The sequence below is a fragment of the Leptonotus elevatus genome, chromosome 16, assembly GCF_054856555.1.
Source record: "Leptonotus elevatus isolate MCC_2025b chromosome 16, RoL_Lele_1.0, whole genome shotgun sequence".
Lineage (NCBI taxonomy): Eukaryota > Metazoa > Chordata > Actinopteri > Syngnathiformes > Syngnathidae > Leptonotus > Leptonotus elevatus.
In genome coordinates, this window is record NC_141254.1 from 4,962,752 (window position 1) to 4,987,578 (window position 24,827).

Below are 24,827 nucleotides of genomic sequence, written 5' to 3' on the forward strand. Positions count from 1 at the left end.
ACATATAGCTCTTAACAATAGTATATATATATATATATATATATATAACAAGGTATGGCACAAACGTATGATATACATAGTTTTTAACCATTTGAAACAAAAGCAAACCGTCGAATACAGCTCGCGGTGCATTGTGGGACTTACAGTTTGTGCCACATATCGTTTTCCGAACGGTTAACTTCTCGTACAGTTACGCTGCACATACAAACCTACTCAAGAGACTAGAGGCGCGGTGTCTCTCTTCACCCTTTTCAACATGTTTCACCGGAATCTTGTTTCAAAATTGGACACCGTCTTCTGGCGCCTCACCGAGTACTTTGGATATAATTCCTTTTAGGGGAAAGTTTGGCAGTCCTCGCTGCTAATGAGCTGGTTACGGGAGCCTTAGCCGGAATTAGCCAATTGAGCTAACAAATTAATTCATTGGGGGTGTATTATTATACAGACTCGCTTGATACTAGAAATCATCTTTAGCGATTACAAGGGGAGTTTGTAAGAGCTGTCGCCGTTTCTACCAGAGACTTGGATCGACGTAACCTCAAGGAGCAACATGGACAAGAAGCATCATTTGTTTGGGGATTGAGTGCAATCTAGTTATTATTAGTAAAGAATAATTGCCTTAATTGATTTTGCAATTGTATAAGCAAAACTCATTATGCAAGGGACACTTTCACTGGAGGTGTTTTAAGCTGTAGTCTTCGTGTTCATCATCAAAGAATGTCCGACCTGGAAAGTTCCAGTTCATATTTTGGTCTGGATGATCCGCAGTGGCTATGTATGGTCACACTTTTTATTGCTTCCCTGGTTACCCTGTTACTGTATTTTGTACAGTATTTCCAACAAAGGGCAACAGGGTCACAGAAGACTGTAGCAGAGGACAATGCGGCGAAGGAGGAAGCCGCCTCTCTGCTAGGATGGGCGCTGTCACTGAATAGCTGGAAAAGTCAGTGGAGAGGAGCGTGGTGCAAAGCTTTGAATGCCCAATCAAGGGAGAGTAGTGGAGTAAGTAATAAATTCCTTGTCAACCCACTTTCACATTCAATAAATAACCCATGTCAAATTTTATAATTGGCCGTTACTAATTTTTTTGGGCAGACGCCAGTGCTCTTGTTTACACCCGATAATAAGCATAATGTTATGAATCAAACTGAGCATTATTACTTTTATAACAGCAGATGATGTCATTAGATGTGCAAATGGTTGAAATGTGGAAGGCCTGTGCATGCAATGATGGTGCATTTGTAATTAAAGACAGCTCAGGTATTTGCTCAGTTATTGGTTGCTAATTTGAACGGTTTTGACTTTTTCTTGACCAGAGTCCTATTATTCTAACCTTCGATGAAGATGACGTCGAAGCATCTGAGCTCATGATCAGCCAGGTGTCCCGCTTCAAGAAATCAGACAAAAACAAGGTACACTTGACGTAACTGTACGGTGGACCCCAAAATATTTGGGGTTTAACATTTGCAAATTCACCTAATTTACGTATAGCATACCCTTCATTATTCACACAAATGTCATGTGTCATCTTTGAGTTTATGGTGCTATACCAGTTTTTACTTGTTACAGAATATTTAAGCATATATATATATATATGTATATGTATAAGCATTTTTCTGGTTATTCTGTTCTCACTAAGCGTACTTTAAGCTGTTTAATGACACCTCAGTTGGAGTTAACGGTAAAACTAAACACACGGCGATAAGAATTACATCCACTGAATATTCAAATACGAAACATGCTTCGTTTTTAAAACATCGCTAGCTTAGCGCTAATGCTAAAAGCGAAGGGAGGAGCCATTAAAATGCGGGAGTGTTTTTCCTTCAAATAACAAATATTCACACACAAATGGTGTGGGAACACATACCCACAGGTAAGATAACACTACTCAAAGGCACAAATTATTTCCACTGTGTGAAAAACGAGTTATTTTAATAGAATTCAATCACAACTTTCTTCTGTACTCACTTAAAGTGTGGATACACGGCACCACACTGCCCCCAAGAAGCCAAAATGCACAGGAACAGTCAGTATTTGTTCTTACTGTTTTTTCAGTTCTTATTGCTTTATTTTGTCATTGTCCTTTCAAGTTATATTTAAATAATAATTTTATGAATTAAATATATATTTTTAAATAATCGTCAGATTAATCGGCAATCTGTATTTTTTTCCTGCAAAACATCAATATCGGAATCGGCCTAAAAAAATGCATATCGGTCGGGCCCTATTTATGTACCTACTTAAATCTACCGTCAAAGGAGCCGTCATGACCAGAGCAGCATATTTGCAACCACTGACTCATCCACTGTTTTCCCCCCAACTCTAGTCCATTCATCCATTAACCAAGAGTGGCACAAACAGTGACCATTTAGTTTTATTGTGAATTAATTAGACCCCAATTTTGTTGGATCCTATCTAAGAAGAGCTGACTCACCTTAAGGGCTAACTCCAGGTTTATATAATTTAGTATTCTGTCAATATTATTAGCAAAGTAGATTGGGTCCCTATTTGCTGCACTAGGTGAATTTACCAAGCTGCCACTACATAGCGGATTGAACAAATTCCTTTTGTTTTTGTTGTTTACAATTCCATACACAAACACACCCACTGCTCTGTTGTTATTGCGAGGAATGTAATGGACAGAGGCTTATTTTACTTAGCCACTGCGTCTTTACTGTATTTAAGAAGCTTACGTTGGTGCATTGGTCAATAGCAAGAAGACGCAGAGATAAATGCTCAGGTGTTTGTAATGTATGTACATTTACATTTACTATTTGTATGTAGTCGTCAATAATCAATCAATCAATAAATACTAAAGAGACTGTGGGATACTTTCTATTTATAGCCAAGAATAAATTTCTCACAGGTTATAAATAGAATGTTATATAATGAGGTTGCATTGGAAACAATAGCCAATCGAAAGACGTTAATTTAGAAAAAGGCAAATTATTATTATTTTTTTAAATATGCATGTTTGTCACATACTTACAGGCGCAATGTTAACTCATTCACTCGCAGCCATTTTCACTTAAGCAACCCCCTTCGCTCCCTTCCTGATTTAATTGATTTTTACTGATTTTGCAAGGCCCACAGAATATTGCGTTCTATTGCTATAAAAACATGGAACCTACCAAAAGAAAGATTCAAGTCTCTTCTTTCATCAGGACAAAAATGTATGTTTGTATCTGTTTCCGTTTTGTAGCAATTAGCATTAGACTATAACTAGGTTTCATCATTATTCACAAACCTGTTGAAAACACTGGGGAAAACAGCTTGTTGCAACATGGCCCTGGCTGATCTCTTATACTCTGCTGCCACCTGCTGGCCATTTTTAAACTACCATTGCTACCTCTTCATGTCAAAAGCTGTATCAAAGCTTTCTGTATGCTCTAGCATTAATTATTATTTTTATTTTTTTCAAAAACGTATAAATACGTTTTCGGGAGTGTAGGACAAAGTATTAAAAAACGTCATTCAATGACAAATGACATAATTATTGGCTTTAGCCAAAGTCACATGTTCATAGATTCAGTTCTGCGATCGCTCACGCAAGAATCTACATTGTTGCATATTTGACACAAATTTATTTTGACAAGACTTGATTCATGGAGTTCCTAGTCGTGTCAGCCCGTCATTTTATGACTTCACTGAATTAGAATTTGCTTTTGAGAAATGGAATGTGTGGGTTCCACACATTCATAGTTGTTGCAGATGTACGGCTTTTCATTGGCTTGCTGTCTTCCTCCAATAGGCTGCTTGCTTCTACGTGGTCGGCGAAAAGCTTCAGTTCTCTGTTGGTGCGTCCACAGCCACGTCATCGTCAGCAGATCCGTGTAAATACACACTGTGTATATCCCCCCTGGAGCTGCAGGTAAATGTACTGAAGTTCACCTCTATAGCAAACAGAGTAGGTAATCTGTACCAGTGTGAATGGTGTTGTTTAATGGGAGATCTTATTTAAAGTGACACGCGGCCCAGAATTGGATCACTGGCTCTCTGTAGCATTAGATTACATGGTTGAGGTATCCGTCTGGGCTTGGCAAATGTCCCAAATGCTTCACTGCAATCACTGTCAGGCTCATGGCCTGTAAAACTGTCCGACTTCATCTAAATTCTTCTTATGCTATTCTGAAATATTTGCACAGTGGACGAGTAACTTTTGTGTTTTAGCTTTAATATGTAATAATATGTATAAATATATATATATATGTATATAATATGAAAATATGTAATTGACCATTTAGGAATTAATGTACAGCCATTTATTCAGAGCACCTCAAATCTCAGGGGTTCATGATAGTTAATATTTGAATTTTCTTGAAGTCAAAGAAATTTAATTAGGGCCCGACTGATTAATCGGCTGCTGATTATAATCGACCAATTATTGCCCTTTAAACATCGGCCCAAACAATCGGCCAATTGGGCTAAATGGACGATTATTTTCCCCTTAAAACGTTATCATAGCAGAAAACCGAAGTTACGACGCTGTGAAAGTACCCTGAATGCACCATTTTTCTTGCGTAGCATTAGCAACTAGAAAGTGTGTAGCATGTGTTATTCTGTTGTCCCTAAGCGTCTTTTAAGCTGTTTAATGACACCTCATTTGGAGTTAACTGTAAAACTAAACACACAACACAAAAAATTACATCCAATGTATATTTAAATACAAAACATGCTTTGTTTTTAAAACCTCGCTAGCCTAGCACTAATGGTAGAAGTAAAGGGAATATCACATTCAAATGCTAACAGGAAGTTAGCATCAACTTCGGGAGTGTTTTTCTTTCAAATAACAAATATTCACACACAAATGCTGTGGGAACACAATTTTATGCATTAAATATATATTTTTAAATAATCTGCAGATTAATCGGTATTATTTTTCTGTCAAAAATCGTTATCTGAATCGGCCTAAAAAATGCATGTCAGTCGGGCCCTACATTTAATACCATTATTGTTCAGTGGCAAAGTGAGATACCTGATCCCAAATCATTATCACATGAGTTCCACTTATTGAAGACAGGAAGCCAATGAAGGCCTGGCAAAGCGTCTTCAAGGAGGAAACTAGTAATTGAGTGATGTCAATATGCTGTAGACTTAGGGTACTTATTGACTACAAATGACTTTCTAGCATTTAAAAATTGACAGTGTGCATTTATGTCAATTGTCTAAATACTTTTGAGTAGGGATGTTCGATTTCACTTTTTTTCAGACTGATGTAATTATGCGTAGGCAACCCATGAGTACTCACCGATAGCAAATACCGATACCACGAGTACTAAAATTTCCCCTCCCAAAAAACATGACAGATATTACGTCTCCTACAATGCCTTAAAATAAGGCTGGACCTGTATCGGTACTCGCCCATTTTTACTTTTGAGCCTCTACAAGAAGCGGTACTATGCATAAAATGGATGTCATTATTAAATGTGAAATGATTGCATTTTTGTGAAAGCTTTTAAATAAATTCTGAAAGCGTACACTTGAATCAGGCCTTAATTTGCATTGTTGAAAATGACCGGTAATCCTCATAATTCTGTCATTGCCTAAATAGATTTTAATATTTAATTTTTTTTATTGTTTGCCAGTATCAGGTATTCATCTAATATTCACCTTGCTGGCTAGCACTGGCAACTAGATAGCATGTTGATGACTCAGCTCCTCAAATTAGCATAATCAGTCATCAACTTCAAATGTTTTTCTGTTCTTAGTTTATCTCCCGTCATCTAACTCAACAAGCGGGTAGTCTGCATTTAGCTACACTAAGCTTTTATCCCGTATTTAGGTTCAGTTTAAGATCTTCTATGCAGGCTAACCCACTTGTATAAAGATTATTTTTAAACCAATAAGGTGCTTGTCACACCTCTGCGCTCCCTCAGCTCTTTGTACCATAAAAACAACTTGAGTGAGTGGCTCGAGAGCTAAAGTCAGGATTAGAAACTGTTGGTCAGCAAAAATGAGGTTTCGCTTTTTGCTCTCGCTGTTTCAGCTTAGTCTAGAAAGGTCAGAAAGCCTTTTCAATAAGACCCCATCCATCCATCCAGTGAGCAATATTTGACTCGGATACAAGCTAGAATGGTCCTGGCATGTCATGCTGTGAGGGCGTGGGTAAGTAGAACACAAGCACCGGCATGGATCACAATAATACACGCTGGCTGTCCACAATTGAAAGTGGTTGAGGGCCTTTCAACCCACTGGGGTACCGCATGGCTTCTTGCATGGGAGCACAGCCGCGTGACACGTTTGTGTCAACTCCGTTATGCAAATACACTTTACACTGTTAAATACCAAGCGCTGTTGTGTGAACTTTAGAAACATTTCAGTGATGATAAAAGGCTTTCTGCGAAATGAGTATTGTTCCTTTGTTTAGTACCATGTTTAAAAAAATATATATATATATATTATTGATCTTTGTTTATGGGGACTGATTTGGCAGTCTGTGCACGCCACACTGTGGCATTGTTCTTCGGATCCATCTCGACGTCCTTATTGCTATCTGATGTGGTTTTTGTTTGGCATATTTGGCATTACGCAGTCAGCTCTGTTGTCCAACACTTAAAATCCAGGCATGCCAGGACATGATTGGCAGCTGCAGTTTGTAGTGTTCTGTCTTCTTCTTTTGCGTCATCTCTTAACAGCTGGCTTTAATTTTGGAATGCACCTTTTTTTTCTTCTTTTTTTTTTACCTCTTATGTTTGTCGAGCTGATTAAATAGAATTTTGCTCAGTTATCATTTTAACTTGTCTTTGAAAATGGGCTATTTTAGTTACTGTAATTGTAATTAAAGAGATATGAGTGAACTTTTAAGATGCAGAAGTGCAGTTGTTATTATTATTGTTATTATTATTAAGTGCAAAAATAGATCTATTGTAGGTATATATATATATATAATATAAAGCTACAATTGCTTATACTTGTATATGTGGAATATTATATATATATATATATATATATATATATATATGTATATATATTAGGGGTGTGAATTGCCTACTACCTGGCGATTCAATTCGTATCACGATTCATAGGTCACGATTCGATTCGATACCGATTAATCCTGATAGAAATCTATAAATTGATTATTGCGATGTATTTATTTTTTACTCAAATTTAGAAAATACTAATCAGTAAATTTGTACATGTACACTGTAAGATTTGTATGAAAATGTATTTATTTAACTGAAAATTCAGTCTTATAACTGAGCCACTGCATTTAACAAACATGTTTGAACAAGCACTGAAATAAAATATTAAGGCTTAATGTTCCATTAATATAACATTCTTCCATGCTTAATGTGTGAATCCTAACCCCTAAGTAAGACGTTTTGTTGAAAATTCCTATTAAAAATTGATGTTTAAAAATCGATTCCGCCGCATATTGAATCGATTCGAGAATTGCGCGCTGTAATATCAATATAGCGATATATTGCCGAATAGTTTTTTTCCAACATCCCTAATATATATATATATATATATATATATATATATATATATATATATATATATATATATATATATATATATGATATATCTGTGTTTTTCTGGTGATTAGGCAATCTCAAATCCTACTAACTAAATACCAAAAGTACATAGTATATTGTTTCTAAATTACAAAGACATGAGGTAATATCTGTCATACAACAGAAATATATGCTGCAAAAAGCATGACTGCGGGCTTGCAGATTATGAATATTGTTTATTTATTATCAAATTGTAATGTTTTCAACATGAAAGATCACGTAAATGTGGAGTAGGAGGAACCTTGTACGTTATGTTATTTTTTAAATATTAATTTTGCAATACATTTAGTTTCAGTATATCATAATACATTTGTTTGAAATCTGTGTTGCATCCTTTTTTTTTATTAAAGTCTCTTCTTTTATCAGGAAAAAAGTACATTTGTATCGGTTTGCTTTTGCAGCAATTAGCATTAGAATATAGCTCAGTTTCATTATTATTCACAAAACTGTTGAAAACTGGGGAAAAGAGCTTGTTGCAACATGGCCCTTGCTGATCTCTTATACTCTGATGCCACCTGCTGGCCGTTTTTGGGAATAATTACCATTGCTTTAAGTGACCTCTTCAGGTCAAAGGCTGCATCAAATCCTTCTGTATGCTCTATCATAAAAACAATATATAATTATGTTTTTGGGACAATGGCAATATTTAAAATATAATGTTTTTATTAATTTTTGGGAGAAAATGAGTTAAGGACCTTTAAAAACAAATTGCCATCACATGAAGTACTGTAATGAGCATGATATGACCTTTACGCCTTCAGACATCATTAATATTCTACCGTCTTGTGTTTCTCAGCTTGAGCTACAGTTGCAAGAAGCTGAAGATCGGGTCAGAGTGAGCTGGGGGATTTCTCACCTGGAGACAGAAATGGTGCAGGTGACACCCAGTTTGATCCAGGTAATTTCCTCCCGCGGATAATGCATTGGTCTCCCAACAAAGACTTTGATGTAAAATGGCTGAATTTGTATGCTGTATGTATATTGACACGTTTGATTTACAAGTTGAAAATGTAATTTCACTGCTCTCATTGTTTGTCTTATCAGGACAGTGTCAGCACTTCTTGTGTAGCAGCAGTAAAGGAGCAGTTGAGGCGAGTGCTGTGTGCAACGCGACCGTCTGTGCTATTGAGCTGCAAGCCTTCTCAGACCTCTGAGGTCAAGGTGGGTGGTTGAGTCATGCCTCATTTGAATAGCGCCTAACAGTGTTTCATTTATGGATGTCTTTTATATTTAAGCTCTATGAAAATATTCTACAATCTTCAGTTTGATATATTTGAGTTGCAGAAAATACACTTTTTTTGTTCTTTACAGAGCTTTAATAAAGTATTAACGTTTTGTTCTTTTTATCAGGTATCGGTATCGGGTCGATACCAACACATACATTGCCTTGCCTTGTTTGTAGTCATTTTAGCCTTTTTCGAAGTTTTGGATAATATATCAAATTTGATGAAATGGCCAACAATTGTACAAGTCGCTTCCTTCAACAGGTGTTTTCACCTCCCAAACCTCCTCGTGCGCACGACTGGAAGCTGCTAGTGAAAAACATTCGTGTGACACTCTGTCAGCAGGAAGATGCTGCAGGTAAGATGATTGTGCGCAAATGCTTCTGCTTCATAATCCAAACTGTAGCCAATTTTGTGGCTGCAGAGGTTAGCGTTGCTTGCGTATCACTATACATTGGCATTTTTTTCATTTCAGCAAAAGCTTATCATTGATCTTATCTTAATGTCACTTTGTAAAATGACTTAATGCACAAGGGTGTGGGCTTGACCACACAAGATACATTACCTGATAGGTTTGTGTAATAGATCACAACATCTTAAAATGCTCAATTAAAATGAAACAACATTATTGCATTTTTTTCATACAGAGAAAAGTACCACGGCGTATTAGGCACGTAAAGTCCATTTGGTAAAAATACAGGCACGTGGATTTTGGTAATATTGGTATATTGGCATATTGGTAACATGCTAAAATGTACAGGAAGTGAGCTTTGAATGTCCAACTTTGGCCCATTTTTCCACATTCACTGGGGTCATTGTTTTTGACCAACCGTTTTCATCTGATTGACTTCAAACTTGGTATGTATCATCTCAACACCTGGGACAACAACTAGGGAGAAAATCTTGAGTTTTCAAAATACTATATGACGGGGGCGGGCCATCAAATATTGGCTTTAAAATTTAATTCGTCCAGAAAGAGGAAAAGAAAAAGAAAAAGCTCCAAAAAAATCCCAAACTTTACATTTATCTTAATAGTCACGGCCTGAAAACCTCCATATGATAAAATTTGGTTATACATATTGCGCCACCTAGTGGTGACAAGAAATGTCGTTATTTACATTTTCATCTGCTACAACAAGACCGTTTAAGGGATAAAGTTGAAAATTGGTCAGAAACAACTTAAGATAGTGATCATGCCCAACACCGATTATTGTAACTTTTCGGCAAAGGGCATGGCCATGACGGTGCCGCAAAGTCTGAATATTTATCGTGACAATAAAAGCTGCTTTAACTTGACCCAGATAATCCTATCTTCTCAAAATTTCACACATTTGATTAGAGTCCAGGCCTGACGACATCTACGAACTTATATTTCTTCATACTGATAGCGGCACCTACTGGCAATTTTTTCCTAAACATTTTTTTTTCAACGTTTTTCTCCAACCACGTTAATAGGATCTACCTCATATTTGCTCACAAGGGTGTTTAGGTCTTCATGATGTCACAACATGAAGTTTGTGAGTTTTTCGCACTGTCGTCAAATAATTTAACGCCAATTTTGAGGGCCTACACATGCACAGAAACTCATGAAACTTGGCACACACATCTGGCTTGGCAAACTGAGCAATATTGTAACCCGTATTGTGCGATATTTACAAAAATGACTCACTAGCTTTCCTTACAAATTTTTAACAAATTAGCCCCGGTTGTACGTTTAAGCAAGAGCTACGAATATTTATAGGTATATGAGGGAGCCCAAGACCTACAAAAAAGTCTATTGGAGCCATATGCTAAAATGAACAGGAAGTGAGCTAAGAATTTTTGAATGTCCCATTTTTGCTGATTTTTGCTCATTTACATGGGGCATTCTTTTGCCCATTTCTCCTACACGTTTGATCCGATTGACTTCAAATTTGGCCTAGACCATGTCTAGACCTGGCTCATCAACAGGGGCAAAAATCATTACTTTTAGAAATATTATTTGACGGGGGCGGGGCATCATATTTTGTGTTTCATATTTCCTTTGCCGTGAAAGATGAAATGCGTAATAGCTCCCCTGGTATATGCTCCCGAAAAATCCCAAACTTCACATGTATGTTTATAGCCATGACCTGAAGGTATCTCTATGACAATATTCAGTTATGAATAAAGCGGCACCTTAGCCCTTCGGTCGACAAAAAAAATTACGACACATAAGGTATTTTGTCCCAAATTTGGATACTCTTTGCAAATGTGATAACTAAGTCATTTATGAATATTTTTTTACTTTCCACCACTCAAAATGTTCAGTGGCATCAGACCTATCCATACATATGTACTTTTTGGTTATTTATTTATTTATTCCACGGACAATAAAAGCAATATTATGCTATGAGTAAAACTAACGATGATGTGTATATATGTACTAGAAAAAAATGCAAATCGGGGCAACTCATTGCCCCCCCAAAAAAGGCGCTGATTTTTTAGGGTCTTATCATTGATCAAACAGCTTTGCATACTCATCACACTTGGCAAAAAAAAGAAAAGAAGACAATCCATATGTAAAGGTGATACCATTTTCTAAGAAATTTGGCTTTGAATGTGCCAGTACCCCAAAGTGGCCCAGGCTGCGAGGGCCCTTTATAGCTGCTCGCAGCTCTAGTTTGACATGATCTTTCCTTCAAATCATGAGCCACGTTTGCGACAGTGTCCCTCATGAGGGTTGTGCTGTGGGTTTGAGGAGAGGCATAAGGCTTCTGTGCTTTCACGCTATCACCTCATGGCTAGTATAGTATAGTATACTTCCATTTGAAGTCCTCCATTGTATTTGACTTTGGCCCACCACTTCATTGGCTGTCTCCTATCATTATAATTCTCATTATATATACAGTAATTCATTCTGTGGATAAAAATGAGGAACAGGAAGTTACCAAATCAATATTCGATCTTGCAAAAATGAATGTGTCTGACTCAATGACGACATGAACGCCCTTCTTCAGACAGTTAAAATGTTAATGCTTAACGATATGTATATATATTTTTTGTTTATTGCAGGCAGCATAAGTCCTCTGTGTGTCCTCCAGTTAGATGACCCACCGCAAAAGTTTAATACACCCGTTTTGAAGAATACAGACAACCCTGCCTGGGATCAGCCTTTTGTCTTGTAAATGTCACAACACACAACGATAACGAGTAATCTCTTCCTCGCTCTCAAAAGTCGTATTTTCTCACTCCCTGTAATATTTGTGCCTTCCAGCGAACTGAATGGCCGATCAAAAGAGCTTGTTATTCTACTGATGAATGATGGACAACCTCAAAAAGGTGAGTTATTTGTTTTTTAATAGCGCTGTCAAAGTTAAAGCGTTCACTCGTTGATTAATCACAAAAAAAATATTGCATTAATCATGTATCATCGCAGATTAATTCCACTATTCATTTAGACCGCAGATGATCCTTTAGCTTGACAGTGGACGGTTACGTTAAAGGTAGCACAGGCTGTTTAAGCAATAAACATAACTACATACATTAAAGTAAAGCATTTAATAAATGTTTGTGTATGACATTCAGAATATTTGTTCATGTCAAACTATTGGGATTATTTTTTTTCATTATAGTTTATTCAAGTAATTAACTGATTAGAAAAAGGGTAGGATGAGAGTGTGCTGTGAACATCACATTGTTAGCTGTTTTCACTGGGGCTGGGTTCTAATTTCCTCAATTGATCCAATTTTGATTCACAAGAATTCAGTTCGATTCCATTTCGATTTTTTTCCCGATTCAATTTGATTCACTTCAACTCAATATGAAAATTAATCAATTAATTTGTTATTAATTATTGAACATCAGTTCTTCTTAAATATCGAGGACAAGATGAAAAAAATCCACAAACATTCAATTCCAAGTTAATTTCATATGAATGTATGTAAAAAAGAGAGATTAAAAGAATCGATTCATGGTTTTATGACTCGATATCAGGCTCGAAAAGGAAAATCGATTAGAGATTGGTTATTACATTTTTTTAAACCCAGGCCTAGTTTTCACCAAGCTATATGTTCTCTATTTCAGATAGCTTCCTGGGCCAGGTGTCAGTGCCTTTTGACCTTGTTGGGAAGCAGCCCAAAGGAAAACAAACATTTTCACTCATGACCAAAGATGTAGTGACAGGATCACTTACTACTGATGTAAGACTCTCTTATCCTTTTTCTTCTCTCAGAGATTTTCCAGAAACAATGTTGTAGCTTTATTAACAGCGGGGAACCTCATTCTTCAGTTTACCTACCTAGATCCCAGTGAGGTGAGGTCCTGGCAGCCCCCAACCCCAGCCTCCACCAAGAGAGTGGAGATGGACCGTACCGTCATGCCCTGTGGCACAGTGGTGACCACCGTCACCGCCGTCAAGAGCAAACCCGGCCGAATGCTTCCTCCTGGACTCAGCATTGGTACGACAGCAGTGCTGGTGCTAGAAATACTCTTGACATTTCTTATGACCTTAAAATCTGTTGTCTTTACCTTCAGATTCTTCGCAAAAAGCAATGGCCCAGAAGCCCAAACTTTCCGAGCGCCGTGTTTCCGAGCAGATGTCAATGTTGGGCGCAACGGTTAGCAAGGCCCTGTCTTCTTCAGACACCGAGTTGCTGATGCTCAACGGCACTGACCCCGTGGCTGAGGCGGCCATCAAACAACTCCATCAGTCTGCCAAGCAGAAGCTCAGGTCCCCGGTCAAGAAGAGCACCATCATCATCTCCGGGATTGCCAAAGTAAGGATGGCCCAGCTACGGAGTTGAGTAGGGCCCGACCGATATGCATTTTTTTAGGCCGATGTCGATACCGATTTTTGGCACACAAAAAAATACCGATTACCGATTAATCTACTTAAATGTATAACATTTAGAGATAGACCGATATGCTTTTTTCAAGGCCGATACTGATACCGATTATCGGTAGTCAAGAAGGCCGATAACTGATATTTAAAGCTGATATTCAGTTGCAGAAAAAAAAAGATAATATAAACTACAGCACTTGACTGCTTAAATGCCTTTAAGTACATGTTTATTAAACAGCTTTTGTGATTTGCAACATGTTAAAGGGTTTTTAGATTTTTTAAAATAGACAACTTTGTTTTAAAGTTCTGACAGAAAGTGCATGGTGCCCCCAGGCTCAGCATTATGTCATAAAGTTAAATGAAAACAAATATATTATTACAATTTACTGCAGTAGATAAGTTTCCCCAAAAATATATATAACTCGTTCAATGTTCGTCTTTCACTTATCGTTTTAAAGTTCTAAAACAAAAAGTGTATAATATATAGTGTATTTGGGCTGACTCCCAAATAGCCGCTAAGTCGCGAGCTAGCTGCTAATTCGCGAGCTAACGCATTGTCAACTAGCGGGCACACCTTTTAAAAAATATATATATTTATATTTAATACACAAGGTAGTAAGTTTAACTTACCTTTTTAACTGCACACCGGGCCGGCGGGCTGTCTGCCTTTTTGATTTTCTCTTCCGCATGTGAGCATCTAGAGAAGATTCCAAATAAAATAAAAAAAGGCCGATGTCGATATTCGAATATCGGCGCAGATTATCGGTCTAGCCCTAATAAAATTATCTCCCCCCTTCCTTTTCAATGAATGTCACTTACGCACAAACTTTCGCTATTAATATTCTCTGCTTTGAATGACAAGTCCATAATATGACATTTTAATGAAGTATACAAGGTTATTGTTGAGATTTATTTGTAAATCAGTAAGAACAAATACTGACTGTTCCTGTGTGTTTAGGCCTCTTGGGGGCAGTGTGGTGCCGTGCATTCTTGGTGTACACACTTAAAATGAGTACAGAAGAAAGTTGCAATTGAATTATATTAAAATAACAAATTTTTCACACATTGGGAAGAATTTGTGCCTTTGCGTAGTGTTATCTTACCTGTGGGTTATTTGAGGGAAAAACACTCTCGAAGTCGATGCTAACTTCCGGTTAGCATTTGAATGGAATCCTCCCTTCGCTTTTAGCATTAGCGCTAGACTAGAGATGTTTTAAAAACGAAGCATATTTTGTATTTAAATATACAGTGAATGTAATTCTTATCGTCATGTGTTTAGTTTTACAGTTAACTCCAACTGCGGTGTTGTTAAACAGCTTAAAGGACGCTTAGGGACAACAGAATAAAATACGCTACACATTTGCTAGTTGCTAATGCTACAAAAGCTAAATGGTGCATTCAGGGTACTTTCACAGCATGGGAAACTTCGGGTTTCTTTGATAATAATGTTTTAAGGGAAAAATAATCGCCCAATTGGCCGATTGTCTTGGCCGGTGTTTGAAGGGCAATAATCGGCGGCCGATTTATCGGCCGGGCCCTAGAGTTGACTCGCACTTTTACTTGACTGTGGTTATTTTCCCAGACACCGTTGTCTCAGGACGATGAGCTGGCTCTGATGGCAGGCTACGCAGCAGCGATGGATGCTTCCATGTCAGATGAAAGCTCCTCTCAGGATATGACCACAGCGATTGTGTCCGGCACCAGCAGCCCCCCGGAGGGTTCCGAACACGAGGACGGTCCCAGTGGAGTGGGCCGTCCTCCCGAGAATTGGGAGAGCCACACCGGAGAGGATCTAAATCATACCTCACTTTCCATGTGTGTGTCGGAGGTCAGCTGCAAAAAAAGAAGAGGTGAGACGCCGTGTAATTTGACGTTTTGTACTACAGAGAAACCTCCAAAGTCAAATACCAAAAAAGTCAAACAAATTTGGAGTACAACAGAACAGAATTTTCTGGAAGAATGTGCCTTAAGAATCAAGCAGACTTTGAGTTTCAAACCATCATTGAATGACGTGAGGCGAAGACAAGCTTTCCATGTCTCCCTCCACCAACACACTTGATTGATGAACAAGATCGTTATCAGGCTTCTACAGAGCTTGGTGGTTAGCTGATCATTTGAGTCAGCTGTATTGGAGGAGGGAGACATGGAAAAGTGGCAGGACAGTGGCTCTCGAGGACCAGGGTTCCCTATCCCTGACCCTACAGCACATGTCTACTGTCCATTACTCTCTTTTATGTGTCTTCAAAGTGTGATTAGCTTTCCTTTATGTTATTGTACAGCAGTCTATTACAATTGAGAACGCTAAGCAATACTTTTTATAATTTGTCTCTGCAGACAATAAATTTGCAAATTTCCCCATTGTGGGACTAATAAGGGTTATCTTTTATTACTAAAGGTTTTGTGATGGCAATAGTTTGAGTTGAGAAGAAATTACATTACATTATTTCTGTTAGCAACATCTTTTGTCCTTTAAAATTTTTGGGGAAGTTAACCAACATCACACATCTGATTATGTTTGACTTTGGAGGTTTAGGTTCTTTCCATCTCAATTAGAGCTGTCAAAATTAATCGATTAATCGACAGTCGATTATCAAATTAATCAACAGCTACTTGAATAATCGAGTAATCATTTGGAACAATTTTTTAAATTTAAAATTGTCCAAATCCTCTGATTTCAGCTAGAGCTGTCAAAATTAATCGATTAATCGATTATCAAATTAATCGACAACTATTTTAATATTTCAGTAATCATTTGGAGCCATTGTTTTATTTAAAATTGTCCAAATCCTCTGATTACAGCTAGAACTGTCAAAATTAATCGACAAGTAATCAATTATCAAATTAATCAACAATTGTTTTAATATTTCAGTAATCATTTGGAGCCAATTTTTTTTATTACAAATTGTCCAAATCCTCTGATTTCAGCATATCAACAGTAATTGTTCACTGATTTCTGTAGTCCCTCATGAAAGAAGACTGATTATCTTCTGTGTTTAATCAAAATAAGAAATTTTCAAACATCTTTTTTTTTTATCACAAAGTACAAAACAAACACCAATCACTGGTTAATAAACAGCAATCTGAAAAAAAAGCTTTTGTAATAACTTTAATGCAAAATTAAAATGAATCAGATTAGTCGATTAATCGATTATTGTGACAGCACTACTCAATCTCAACAATTAAAAATTACAAAGCAGATCTCGACCACTTTTCTGTTTGGTTTCTTTCATGTCTTGTCATCTCTTAGTTCTACGGTCTGTTTTCTTTTCTCTCTGTCCTCGTCACTGTCTTAATCTTTGTGCGATGATTACTGCCATTATAGAGCAAAGCAGTCCTAAGCACACGTTATGTCCAGATGAGTAAGTTACCCACTTGTGGGTAGTATCTTATAGTACTCTACATTTGATTGTGTGTACTTTCAGTAGGTTAGATCACATTGTTCACCTCAAAGTATTTTCCATTTCATATTTTCCTAAAGTGAACCAGTGTACTCACTAATCAGGACACATAGACAAAATGCAATCGCCACACATATAAATTGCTATAAGGCAACAGTGCGTACCACTGGATCACTTTATTTTGATCGTATTAACTCATATTGTAGTATACAGTGAACCACCTATTATCGCAGGGGATACTTACCACCCTCAATGGATGAAAATCCGCGATATCATATAAAAAAAATCTGTCTTTTGTTTATATGCAGTTTAATTTTACTTTATGCCAGGTTCAGTCACCCCAGACCATTTAATAAACAATGGCAAGGAAGGAAGACAAGAGAATTTTGACTCGCGAGGAGAACGGACAGAGATTTGCTCAGTTGCAATCTCCGACCCGCTCTGAGGCGCACTCTCTTTTTATTATTTTTTTACAGTGCATTCCAACAACAAAATGTTTCAGTCCTTATCTTGTGATAAGGGCACAGTTCCTGGTCTGGAGCTGCAAGAGCATGAGTCATGCTTTGCAATACTATAAGAGTAAATATGGGATAACTTATAGGGATGCACCGAAATGAAAATGTTTGGCCGAAATCGAAAATAAAAAATGCTTGGCCGAAACGCCGAAAGAGAATTATGCCAATTTTTACTATCATTGCATTTATTATAATTAATTACAATTATAATATTATTATAGAATATTTATTTAGCACTGCCATTTTAACAAAGCACAATATAAATTGAAATGTGCCCACACCGCAAACATGTTGGCTAATGGTATTAAACACCAAACGAGGGTTGAGCATTTTCTAGCAGTGCGATTGCACTTTATAGTCAATGTAGATCGCACAGGCGGGGTTGGATGCGTGCGGCGGGGCAAGGTGCAGCGCACTTAAAATCGGTACATTCACATATTCACCAAATATTAATTTAAAAATAAATAAATACATTTGTCCGCACCAGCCAATCGGTTTTGGGAACGGACTGCAAAGCATCCTGTCTGTCGCCACCCGGAGTTAGCGGTAAGTGTTTTTGTGATTAAAACTGTTGATAGCAATAGTGCTAACATTAGCTAAAGTATTTAGCACGGCCACCAGAATGCAAGTGAAAAAGTGGAAGCGCTCAAGGGGCTCTTATAAAGGGAAGGCGCTGCAGGAGAAAGAGTGGCTCACCGCTACACGGCAGCGCTCTTTTTTTCAACCCTCTTAAAAAGCAACGCCCCTTTCTGCGACCGACCGTTGCAAAGTTGCAAACTCACAAGGTGAAAAGCCAGCGAGAAGCGAGGCGGACACTCACCCCCGCGTTCGCTGTTTAATTCAAATAGACGTTTGCTTGCATCATTTTTTTTGCTTGCGTCACCACAACATCCTATTTCGGTCATATTCTTTCGGCTTTAATTTTATTTCGGCCGAATGCCGAAAATGGCAAAAATAGCCATTTTCGGCGGCTGAATAGTCGGTGCATCACTAATAACTTATGTACATTTATTCTAACATACTGTTATTGACCCTTTCCTATTAAAACACTTATCAAAGTATTTCTTAGCACCTGTTCTCTCACACTCACTTAAACAGTTCTCTATTGGCCAGTCCCAGTTAAAGTTTACTATAAAACTGACACATAAAGCAAAAGAAAATTCAACATTGTATATTTAAAACCCAAAATGTTCAGCCAAACCATCTACATATGTCTAATGTAAATATGCTATATTAATGCTAACATGCTAATGAAATTAGCATAGATCATACAGTAATTATGAAACAGAAAATGCAATAGCACCTCTGCTATTGCTAACTCATTTGCTCCCAACAACGTATATATACGTTCTATTTTAAATATTACCATGCTCCCAAAGACGTATTTTTAGGTTGTTGTTTTTTTTGTGCTAGAGCATACAAAATGTTTTGATGAAGCCTCTGAACTGAAGAGAACGATTGAAGCAATGGTAGTTATTACAAAAACAGCCAGCAGGTGGCATCAGAGTATAAGAGATCAGCCAGTGCCATGTTGCAAAAAAGCTTTTTCCCCCCCAGTTTTAAACAGATTTGTGAATAATGATGAAATTTTGCTATATTCTAATGCTAATTGCTACAAAATAGAAACAGATAGAAATATACTACGCCCGGTCCACCACTCAGAGCAAATTTACCGTGTAATTTGACAGCGCGACCGAAAGACAAAAAAAGTCGCGTAGTTTGAGCCTGGCATAAGTCGCAGGAAGAGCCAACCAATGAAAAAAAGTGCAATTTATAGTCCGGAAAATACAGTAAGTGGAAAATCATGAAAAATAAATACATAGTTGTCGACTCCCACACAGTAATTGAGCATTGCACGTCAACAGACCCGCAGTAACAAGAAAAGCTGTGACCTTGTATAATGTTTTGATGCTCCACATACAGTTTTTTTCAAGACCGAAACCGATAGTAGTCAAGGGGCCCCAATAACAGATATTTGGAGCCGACAGTCATTTTCAGTCAAAGGAAATAAAAAATAGATATATTCCAACTCTTAACATTATTTAAATGCCTTTAAGCATACAGAACGTTGAACAACTTTTCAGATTTGCAAAATGTTGAACGTTTTTTTAATCTTAGACAATAGACATCTTTCTTTTGAAATTCTAGTAACAACTTTAAGAGAGCTCTCAGGGTCATCAACAATGTCTTAAAAAGTTAAATGGAAACTTAACTTATTTGCTCCGAAAAACATAAAAATAAGTTCTGTTATTAAAGACGTATTTATATGTTTTTTTATGCTAGAGCATACTGTTACAGAAGGCTTTGATGCAGCCTCTGAACTGAAGAGGTCGCTTAAAGCAATGGTAGTTACTACAAAAAACGACCAGTAGGTGGCAGCAGAGTATAAGAGATCAACCAGGGCCATGATGCAAACAAGCTAATTTCCCCACAGTTCTAAACAGGTTTGTGAATAATGATGAAACTTAGCTATATTCTAATGCTAAATACTGCAAAATGGAAACAGATACCATTGTACTTTTTTACCCAATGAAAGAAGAGACTCTAATCTTTCTTTTGGTCGGTTCCATGTTTTTATAGCAACAGAACACAATATTTTTGCGGGCCTTGCAAAATCAATCAAAATTCAGTAAAACAGCCAGGAGCGAGGGGGGTTGCTTCAGTAAAAATGGCTGCAAGTTAATGAGTTAATAACACTGCATCTCTTCCAACTAGATTGCATTCTTGCCTGGCATGTTGCAGTACTACTTACTCTAAAAGCCCAAAACTCAAAATTCATCCTAGCATGTATCCGTAAAATAAATAAGCTTCCGAATCTGCCATATAGTGGGACGTAGATGATGAACCGCGGTATAGTGGGGGTTCACTGTAAATATGTACTCACTTATTCTATGTACTGTATCAGCTTTGTAGTATCTGTTGTAGATATAAAAAGTCTACACACCCTTGTTCAAATGGCAGGTGTTATATAGAAGAGGCAATCAAAGCAAAATTATTTAAAAACGTTTTCATTTTTAATGTGACCTATAATCTGTACAACTAAAAAGAATACTCTAGCAAGGGGGAATAAAAATAAACTGAGATAATGTGGTTGCAGAAGTGTGCACACCCTCTCTGGGGATGTGGCTGTGTTCATAACTAACCAATCAAATTCATACTAAATCGAAAAAAAGCATTCTAGAAAACTTTATTTATGGTTCATCAGATTACATGGTGGCAGTTGTGTGCTGCTGACTCCCATTTAACATGAGTTTGAGCATGATTGGTTACTTATTAGCTACTGATTGGCTTAATGGTTCTTAACAAAGCCACATCCTGAGTTACTACATGCACACTTTTGCAACCTTTATCCTCTGTTCTTTATTTTTAGTTACTGTCCATTTGAGTAGTGGTTAGATCACATTAATGCAGGGATGGCGAGGTCCTGTCAGTCCTGCAGGTCTTGGATATTTACCTTCTTCAACACAGCTGATTCATGATCAGCTTATCAGCAAGCTCTGCATAAACCTCATACCGATCCTGTTGATTGGAATCAGCTCGAGGACCGCAATTTGCCATCCCTGCATTAATGGTTCAAAAAGAGAAATTATTTATCCTGGTCTCTTTTTGTTATATCACCAAAAAAAAGAAGGCATTTGAACAAGGGTGTGTAGAGTTTTTACATCCACTGTATGTACTGTATGTGCCTGTCTAGTCTATTGTTGAATGACTGTTAATAATACCAAAGTTGAACAAAAAACAATCACTATACGAGGACCCGACCGATTAATCGGCCAATTATTGCCCTTCAAACATCTGTCAAAATAATTGGCCAATTGGGCCATTTGGTGATTATTTTCCCCTTAAAATATTATAATCGAAGAAAATCGAAGTTTCTGACGCTGTGAAAGTACCCCGAATGCACCATTTTGCTTGCATAGCATTAGCTACTAGCAAGTGTGTAGTGTATGTTATTCTGGTTGTTCAGTTGTCCCAAAATGTCCTTTAAGTTGTTTAATCCCACTTGGAGTTAACTGTAAAACTGAACACAAAACAAAAAGAGATACTATACAGTATATTTAAATACAAAACATGCTTTGTTTTTAAAACATCGTTAGCCTAGCGCTGATGCTAAAAGCAAAGGGAGGATCCAATTCAAATGTTAACGGAAAGTTAGCATTGACTTCAGGAGTGTTTTTCCTTCAAATAACGAATATTTACACACAAATGCTGTGGGAACACATACCCACAGGTAAGATAACACTACGCAAAGGCACAAATTCTTCCCAATGTGTGAAATTACATTACATTAAATTACATCTACTGTATATTTAAATACAAAACATGCTTCGTTTTTAAAACAGGGTTAGCCTAATGCTAATGCTAAAAGTGAAGGGAGGATCCACTGATCTGTATATATTACTGGATAGCCAATAGGCCAAGACTTGTGAAGCCGCGAGGCCGCCATATTGCTCCTCCCCAGAAACGTTTCTCGGCATACAATCCTAGACATTTACAGTGTCGAAATTAGAGAACATTTGAGACAGTACTTAGTAGAAACAGCATGCTTTTTAATGTTTTAAATTTGTTAAACATAAAAAAAAGTAAACAATTTTATGCATTATATATATATATATTTTTTTTTTTTTTTGTAAAGATTTTTTTTCTGCAAAAAAAAATGCATATCGGTCGAGCCCTACTATAGACTACACATAACTTTATCTTTGTTAGAGGTAAGCCAGAATTTCTCAACACAAATGTGCATTCATGTGCTTCATTCCATTAAGTTGTGTTAATGCAAAACAAAACAAAAAACCTCACAAGTCTCTCCCCCGCCCCGCACCGTCCACTTGTTGCACTCCAGGCAGCTTCCTTCGGAAGAGCGCCAAGCTGTTCTTCCGGCGGCGGCACCAGCGCAAGGACCCTGGAATGAGCCAGTCGCACAATGACCTGGTCTACCTGGAGTCTCCTGCCACCGTGGAGCGGGCCAGCAAAAGCGCCACGCTCAGCCGCATGCTCGGCCGCAAGAGTAAAAGCAAGGCCAATGGCTCCGCCTCCATTGAGCAACCACCTGCGTGACACCTCCCCCTTCGACAACTACCACCTCAAACCTGCACTGTGGACAATGTCCTTGGGATTTTTGTCTTCCAATGGCTGGGCAGCATACCGGAGCTTCTGCATCGTTTGTGACAAAAACTGCAGTTTTCTTTTACTGCTGCATACTGTTTCGAGTGGGAACATTTTCATCATCATATTTCAGAGGATATTATTTTGCATGTTTGCTTTTATGGAGCCTTCTCAAAGTGCTTGTGTGGCCTTGTTACCAACTGAAGAGACTGATGTTGGCCTTCGTCTCTACCTCCCTGATGTTAAGTTTATAAAATGTCAACCATCCCTGCTATGAACCATATCTTTCGTACGATGGATCAATAGGACCAATGACAAAGATGAGCGTGGGAGCATTTGCACACTTTTCAGTATGTTTTCTATTTTCAGTGCAATGACTTCCAAATATTCACAAAGGGAGATGATGCATTGCATCGAATTTCCGGTGGGAGTTATATGACTACTTCTGGGCATGAATACTTGGAATTATAGTATTTAAACACAACATTTGTCTGCATAATGTTGTTTCTTTTTTTTTTTTGTTCTGAGATCAGTACATCATATGTGAGTGATTTGCAAATACAGTAACTCCTGTAACATATCAAAATCAGTATCAGCCATGCAATATCAAAACAATAAATACAGAGTGGGATTACAAGGTCCAAGATATCATAGTTAAAAACTCAACACTGTTGATAGGATAACATGATGTGTGCATTTTGTTTGTGTGTTTTTGCATTTTCCCAAAACGTTATCCATGTACACTAAAATGACCCTCGGTGAGCTTCACCCTGCAACTAACTGTGACATCACACTCAGCCACGCTAATTTTGTTTCACACAAACAAGCAGTTTTCTATTTAAACTTCTTGTTCCTCTCCTTGATAGCCAGTCCCATACATAATGTATTGTTTCATCGGCCTATATCTTTGAACACAATTGGACATTCTCAAGAAAAAATCCAGCGAATAATTGTATATATATATTTTTTTTATCATTCATGTAAAACTACGGAAGAGGATTAGGGCCAGTGAAGAGAAGAAAAAAAGGTTGGCAGGATTCCGACTTTATTCTTAGAATTTTGACTTTAAAGTGAGAATTCTGACTTACTCTCACTTTAGAATTCTGACAAAGTCAGAATTTTGACTTTAATCTCAGAATTCTGACTTTAAAGTGAGAATTCTCGCTTCAAAGTCAGAATTCTCACTTTATCTCACTTTAAAGTGAGAATTCTGACTTCATTCTCAGAATTCTCAAATAGTCAGAATTTTGACTTTATTAGTGTTAGTATTATTCCCACTTTAAAGTCAGAATCCTGAGATTAAAATCACAATTCTAATTTTGAAGTGAGAATTCTAAGATTAAAGTCAGAATCCGCACTTTGAAATCAGAATTCTGAGAATAAAGTGAGAATCCTAACGAGCTTGCTCATTAGCTGATCGTTTGAAACACCTGTTGGCTGTTGGAGACATGGAAAACAGGCTGGATAGGGGTACTCTAGGACTGCGGTTGAGAACCACTGATGTAAAAGGTGTCTGCAGGTTGCAGTAACTACTGCACCTTCATTTTTTAGTCAGATGCAAAACAATGTTCAATGCTAACATTGCCTTACAGTAGTTCTGTACATTTTGCCACAAATGCTAGACTAGCTTTAGACTAGAACCTTGACTCAGTTTTGGTCTATCGTTAAAGAGCACTGAAGAGCTGAGAGACGGACGTTCAGCTAAATCACCGCTGATGCCGCATCATAAGGCCCAAGAAAACTGCGACTTCCACATTTATGCCATAGGATATTTCTAGGAGCTCATTTGTTTTTCATGACAATGTTCCTCTGCAGAAACGGGATATGAATGCTTCTTTGTCCTAAATAGTATACCGTTGGCCCTAATATCCCATTACAGGTGATGCTGTACCAGCAATGAGTCATGATTCATTAAAAAAAAAAAGAAGCTGGGTGTTAAATTTTGCAGAGTGTCTGTTTGCACTATGCTACTACAAAGCATTCAGTAATCAAAAGGGCAGATTTTTTTTCTGTTGTGGTTGGTATCTTCAGTATGCACAGAAACAGATCCGCTGTACTTCTTCAGAATTAGCCTAACTGTCATATCATTACATTTTCAGCAATAAATACTGATTGGATGATTTGAATTGTGGCATTGATTTTTATGATATACAGCATCGCACACCCTTCACATTTCTGTATTTATTTTATATATTTTAATATGGATTATTTGCACTGTGCATATTCAGAAAAAAAATATTTTAATGAAAAGCAGTGTATTTCAATTT

At 37.4% G+C, this 24,827-nt stretch overlaps 1 protein-coding gene across 2 annotated transcripts; it reads left to right on the forward strand.

Annotated features, from left to right (window-relative positions):
- Positions 1 to 159: 159 nt before the first annotated feature.
- On the forward strand, positions 160 to 24,684 carry c2cd2 (C2 calcium dependent domain containing 2). 2 transcript variants are annotated; one of them, XM_086099147.1, is made up of 14 exons: positions 160 to 1,002; positions 1,317 to 1,412; positions 3,752 to 3,871; positions 8,314 to 8,415; positions 8,562 to 8,678; positions 9,005 to 9,098; positions 11,774 to 11,882; positions 11,976 to 12,040; positions 12,785 to 12,900; positions 12,990 to 13,158; positions 13,235 to 13,476; positions 15,124 to 15,391; positions 16,864 to 16,900; positions 22,298 to 24,684. In XM_086099147.1, the coding sequence occupies exons 1-14, from the start codon at positions 718 to 720 to the stop codon at positions 22,380 to 22,382; spliced, it is 1,905 nt and encodes a 634-aa protein (XP_085955273.1). In that variant the 5' UTR covers positions 160 to 717; the 3' UTR covers positions 22,383 to 24,684. The 2 variants fall into 2 exon arrangements, with proteins under 2 accessions (XP_085955273.1, XP_085955272.1); XM_086099146.1 differs by lacking the exon at positions 16,864 to 16,900.
- The last annotated feature ends 143 nt before the right edge of the window (positions 24,685 to 24,827 follow it).

Bases quoted from the DNA above. Each gene is read 5' to 3' on its own strand.
- c2cd2 (XM_086099146.1), top strand. From the start codon at position 718: ATGTCCGACCTGGAAAGTTCCAGTTCATATTTTGGTCTGGATGATCCG. The intron at 12,041-12,784 runs GTGAGTTATTTG...TCTCTATTTCAG, and splicing joins TGATGGACAACCTCAAAAAG to ATAGCTTCCTGGGCCAGGTG. The intron at 13,477-15,123 runs GTAAGGATGGCC...TTATTTTCCCAG, and splicing joins TCATCTCCGGGATTGCCAAA to ACACCGTTGTCTCAGGACGA.